The 6,136-nt window shown below is 45.6% G+C and overlaps 1 protein-coding gene across 2 annotated transcripts in view; it reads left to right on the forward strand.

Annotated features, from left to right (window-relative positions):
• Positions 1–2,180, forward strand: part of RPA3 (replication protein A3) — a 29,549-nt gene extending 27,369 nt beyond the window's left edge. Inside the window, exon 4 of one of the 2 annotated variants that reach the window (XM_085851672.1) lies at positions 1,779–2,180. In XM_085851672.1, the coding sequence (XP_085707798.1) occupies positions 1,779–1,801 (23 nt within the window). In that variant the 3' untranslated portion in view covers positions 1,802–2,180. The remainder of the gene's footprint in view (positions 1–1,778) is intronic. The other variant, XM_085851671.1, reaches the window with a different exon arrangement.
• The last annotated feature ends 3,956 nt before the right edge of the window (positions 2,181–6,136 follow it).

The raw sequence follows: 6,136 nt of genomic DNA on the forward strand, positions 1-6,136 counted from the left end.
GGAGCCCAATAAATTTGGTAGCCCTGGGAGGATATAAACGAAACAGCTGGTGGAACAGTAAAATTGATGGTACAACATGGATCAACAGGCTATAATAACTGTTGTGCCTTCACCTGTGCTTGAGAGAGGCAAATTATTTTAATTCCAAGGCAAATTTAATTGACAGGAAGCTCGTTTCAAGCATTGAGAATTGCTTGCTTCAAGTTCACACATTTTTCATTTTACATCCTTATTTGGCAAAACAAGTTGAGATATTTGGCAGCAAATGCAACTTCAGTTAATTTCTCAAATTATGCAAAGGCAGCCATGTTTTGTTTTTGGGGCTCTGATTGGTTGGGAAACGCATGTCATGTGCATTTCACAGCTAACTGAGGATCCACGGACTAAATGTGGCTGCCTTTGCTGAAATTGCTGGGACATTCACGAAGTTGTGCTCACAACTTCATGGTGCATTTTCAGCAGCTTGCATGATAGCTCAGAGATGGCACACTCACATTTGAGCCGTCTTCTCTGGGTTCCATTCCTGGATTGAACATAAACTGTTGGATTGGTACTTCACAGATACGGCATTGCATCACAAGATTATGCCGTCCCTCGGATGGACATTAAGTTCGGATCCGTCTTCCAGCATGTTAATGGCGGCGGTGAATATCTTTTGTCTTTTGCGGAGTAGGTGATTGTTGCCGGCACGTGAATATCTTTTGTCCAAAACAAATTGCAAATCTCTGCCCTTGCTACGTTGGGAAGGCAACGGCAAACCACTCGGTGTAACCCGTCTTGTCATGCACGGGACTGCTTTGGCTGCGTGGAATGTACTCTCGAGCAAATTGCGGTTATGCATTTTTGCATAACCCAGATGCAAAGTAAAACGTTTTGGTAATGATCAGGTTTCAGGAGGGACTGATCCCCCTCTATCTCCCCATATCATTCCTGAAGGATCTTTTTCAGAGGGATTGACTCTCTCTCTCCATCTCAACCCCCTCCCACTCCCCCACCTTCTCCCTCCCCGGTGCTTTGCCTGATGGACCACAACAACTGTGATTGAGACCAGTTTCATTCTCAAGACAATTGCTTAGCAATGCTGGCATGCATTGCTTTGTCAGCCTATCGAGTGTTTTGGCTGCACCTCGTTGAACAGCACATGGGAATGCGACTTTGCTCCTGTGCCACAGTTTTCATGATGTTCTTAAATATTTTAACCTGACACTTCTTGCTCTCTGGATGCTTGTTTACTGCCTTAATGGTTTTCTGAGCTGCAGGGTGCTGTGGATGGGAAATTGCCTCACGATGTACCGAGACTGTAGCATTGTTAATTTGTTCAAGTGAACTGTGCGTTAAAGAATGCATCCCAGCAAGTATAATTTATTAATGCAAAAAGCTGGATTTCATCAATGTTTCCCTTTGCACAATTATTTATTTCCTTCAACATTTGCTCGATCTGATCATGGAAGTCAAGTTTCATTTATCCATGGAGCCAAGAGACATTAATGGTGGGATTCTTGTGAGCGTCAGCAGAAGCTTCCACAAGCGATAATTCTTTTCTTTCTGGCTCGCTCTCATTTGTGGATATTTTTTTTGGAGGTGAGGGCTAGATGAAAGGGGGGGGGCAGAGTTGTTGATGTGTTGGAATTGGACGTGAAGAAGGAAGCATTTGAAGAGAGTAAATCCACAAGGCCAAACGGTGCTGTGTTCGAGGAGTCGATCAAAGCAATGGAACTGAATAAATTATTCTGTTTTGACATCTGTGGCTTGTGTGCAACCTGATGTGCTCTGTGCAGTGAAACCTTTGACCGCACGATGATTATACGGTGTGCAGATCTGAGCTTGTACAACGATGGCCTCAAGATTCTTCAAGACTTTCCGCAGCATTACATGACCGAGTTGCACGATTTCTAGAATGCCAAGATGACGCTCGTCGGACATTCTCCAGAAGCTGCTTCTTTTGTAATTATGGGCAACATACTGTGTGAGACCTGCAGTCTGACTTTTGTTGTTTTGAATGAACAGGTTGATGTATCATGGATGATGGGAGTTTTGTTGAGTGAGATCTTGAGTGAGATAATTATCTTGAGTCCATCATCTTGAGTGAGATAATTTTGTAGATCTTGAGGAATTTATGTTCACTTGTGCTGTACCTATCACTTGCTTGTTATTAAACCATATGATTTTGCTTTGTTTCACATTGTTTAACAAGAGATTACTGATAAATTTCCATTCCTCTGCTGCCTGAATGCAAATGCTCATTGTCCATCTTTCCTCCTCGCCACATGTCAACCCCAATGCTATGATATCACGCGTCTCTTAAAAAGGTTTAAAGAAACTCAAACCTTTGCAGTGTTTGATTGCATATTCAAGTTATGCTGTCTTTGTCAGTACCACTGAGATATATATATATATATATATATATATATATATATATATATATATATATATATATATATATATATATATATATATATATATATATATATATATATATATATATATATATATATTATAAGATTGGGGCGGTTGGGATTACATATTTTTAAAGACGAAGGCGCTTCCAACCAAAAGTAAAAAAAACTCAATCGACTCTGCTAATTTGAGCAAAAAAGCGAGACCGTATCTGTTGTGCTTGATGAAGCTGGCGAAACGCTGTCTGAGACCGGGTATGCTCTTGCTTTTTGCTCAAATTAGCGGAGTAGATCTAGTTTACTTTTGGTTGGAAGCGCCTTTCTTCTTCTTTAAAAAAAAAAATGTAGTAATGCGATCAGGGCTTGATTCTGATGGACTTAGACCTGGTCACGCTGGAGATAAATGCTGAAGATTTGATCCTTGATTACAGAAAGTGTTTTAACTGTGTAAGTTCTGGCCCCGACTGTACTGAACTCTTGACCAAATCCTACTGCTAGCGCCGGTTCTGTTCTCCACTGGTGACCCTGACTACCTCCGCCAGCATTTGTGCACGGCAATTTACCACCTCTCCCTGCAGCAACGCCCTGTACCCTCAGCGTCCTTTGTTCATGCTGTGGCACCAGACAATGATGTGGCATGCCGCCGCTGTTGCAACGTCTTGTGGGTGGGGTGATGTCATCGGTGTCACCTGAACCAATGGTGCGCTGCTTTACAAACCACCAACGGCAACCCACCCACTTAGACCTCGTTTTGGACGGCATCATGCCGGACCTCCTGCTCTTAGAGCGGAGATTGTGAGGGGGGGGGGTGGTTACCAAGGTGGACACAGAACGGTGACTTAATCATGACTTCTCTGCGTCCAATCGCTTTACATACCTTGCCTGAGCATTGCCTGCATGTACAGAGAGGACATATACGAATCACACTTTCCCAGCTAGCAAGTACAACAAACTATACCACCTCTTCTGGCATACATTAAAAAAGAGGATGACCACTCAAACAGGTCCTTGATTACAGAAAGTGTTTTAACTATGTGAGTGTGCGGGCCAAGCATGGAAAAGTACCTGAGAGAAAGGGGTTTGTCTCTGCACAAGGAAAAATTTGGAGAACTTTCTCAGCTCCTTGCAAGGGCAGCTCCCCGTCCTGCAGAATCCTGATGTGGGCCGGTGCAAGGCCCGAGTGGACGGGTGTGTGCTACCCAAACCCCTGACTGATCACTACCAGTGAGTGGATGTTGAACCTTGCGGGAGTGCTTCGTGTGAGCGTGGCAGACTTGGTGATTTATTTCATAGATACCTGCAATTGGAAAGACGATGCTGTGCATCATTACCAAATAACGGTAACCAACTCTTCGACAAAGGACATCTTCGCGACGTGAAAATACACAAAACTTGTGCCAGCTATTATTTACATCGTGGGAGCGAGATGCACCAGGCAAACTTCCTTGAGAGAGACACCACATCTGGTTTGGGTGCTTTTAAACACTGAAGGGAACATCATATCTGGGGCTTGTGAATGCACAGGTTAAGTTTAATATCGTATTTTAAAATGATGGTATTGTTGTGGATTTCCGCCACTCTGGCGTGCGGACGACTGCTTTTATCCTGACTTGCGGCCGCACGCGCCCACCGACCGTGGCAATCCAGTCGCAGCTTTCGGATCAATGCCGAAATCCAGCTACGGGTGTGTTTTCAACCACACCACAACCTTGTCAATGCTATGCCTGCACTACAGGGTCGATCGCCGAATTATCGATTTACCTAATTATTCGTGTGGTCAGACTACCGAGAGGTTGTACCTCAATGGGACCTGTCCGGAAACGAGCCACTTTAAGCAGCTCTTTCCATCTGCGATTGTCGAGCGGTTTATTATCGCCAAGCCCCGTTGGACCTGATTATCTTATCGGCTGTTAATAACCAGCTGTTTATTTCGAACGCAATTATGGCAGTTCAATGGAGGAAGGGACGCAACGAGCAGGTGAATATTCAAACAATGCGGACATTTATTTGTAATGCAGGCACATATGCAATGAATGGGGGTAAGGGACAAGACACGAGCAAAAAGACCTACAGCCGTTGTCTATTATCATTTACATGCACTTATAACAATTCTCTACTCAAGGGACAAGGCGCCACAGACTTCCATGCAAAAACCCCAGAAAAGAAAAGGGAGAACTGGGCCCGTAAGCCTTTAATGTTCCTCGGAGCTTGGATGACCGAAGGAGCTCCGCGAGGCCGTGCGGGTTACCTTGTCGCCCTGGAGACGACTCGATGGGTCTTTCGGTCGGCGACCCTCCGTATGGCTCGTTGTCAACACGGCAGCTGGTGTAACGGCGGCTTGGATGGTCCAGGCCTAGCTGTGCGGCCTGGTTGATTGGGCCTGGTTGACGACGCTTCAGAGGAGCGAATGGGCCTTGCTCTTTTGGAGTTGATGCTCTTTTAAGAGCCCGCTCACTCCTCAACGTCGCTCGGACCGTCCCGGGGCCCGATCACTTCGGACCCTTATGTCGCCGGCTGGCGACTTCTCTCCGGCTGGCGACCTCTCTCCGGCTGGCGACTTTGCTGCCGCCTCCACCGACCAACAACTCTGCACTGCACTGCAGGCTGGACTGGACTCCAGGCTCCAAAATCCACCGGACTCCAACGACCGAGCTCCACTCCGAACCCCGAACTCCATACTCAACTCCGATCTCCAGAGCTCCCCTCCGAACTGGAACTCGACGTTTCAGCCTGGCCTTTTATCGAGTTCGGGGGTGGTGTTTGGTGTTTTACATTCGACCCTTGACCCCCGGCCGGCTCCACCCCTTTTGTCATTCTGATCCGATATTGCCGTCAAACGTGGACGTGGTAGGAATCACCGGCTTTCGCTCCAACGAGGAAGTCGTCGTGTTTGTCCGCGGAGATGATGTTCGTTTGTGGATGCCGTTGCTGGCGAAAAGACGGCGTTGTTTGTGGAGATAATGGTGATGAGATGTTGTTCGTTTGTTGAAATGGTTGTTGTTGGTGAAAAGACGGCGTTGTTTGTGGAGATGATGGTGAGGAGATGTTGCTCGTTTTAAAATAAAGATAGCAAAAGAAGAACGGCTAACTCAAAGATGCACAGCTCGGTTCACGAATAAATCCCGTAAAACATCGGTGGGGAAATCTAACCTGGACACACACTTATCGACATAACTGATCTTCGGGGAACCTGAATGTTGTTCTGTGAATTTCTACAACCGTAACAGTATTTATGATTAATCGTGTTGGAGGGGTTGGTGATGGGAATGGGAGCTGTGAGGGCTGTTATAAGTATTTTATTTGTTTGGTTCCGGGACAACGATAAATTATACTAGATTTCTGCATCGATTGCTAAAATAATTGTGTGTGTGTGTGTGTGTGTGTGTGTGTGTGTGTGTGTGTGTGTGTGTGTGTGTGTGTGTGTGTGTGTGTGTGTGTGTGTCAGTCATTGGTTGTTAACTCCATATGTGTGTTTCAGAAAGTGGAACAGAGTCTTCCCAGTGCTCAAGGTATCCACGTATGTATGTATGTGTATATAATGTGATGGTTTTGGAAATGCATCCTGGGGGAGAGCATACATGGACACTTTGGAGACCTGAGGACAAGTTATTTCAATAGTTTGTGTGTAGGTAGACCTTTGCTGCTTGTCTAAGGATTTCGGTGTGCATGCGTTGAGGTGAGTTTGTATTTCCTCCCCCCTCTGCTCCTTTCAATATATATATTTTTTTTATCAACACCCC

The sequence above is a fragment of the Eptatretus burgeri genome, chromosome 13 (genome assembly GCF_056783735.1).
Source record: "Eptatretus burgeri isolate ZD-2024b chromosome 13, Ebu_testis_v1, whole genome shotgun sequence".
NCBI lineage: Eukaryota > Metazoa > Chordata > Myxini > Myxiniformes > Myxinidae > Eptatretus > Eptatretus burgeri.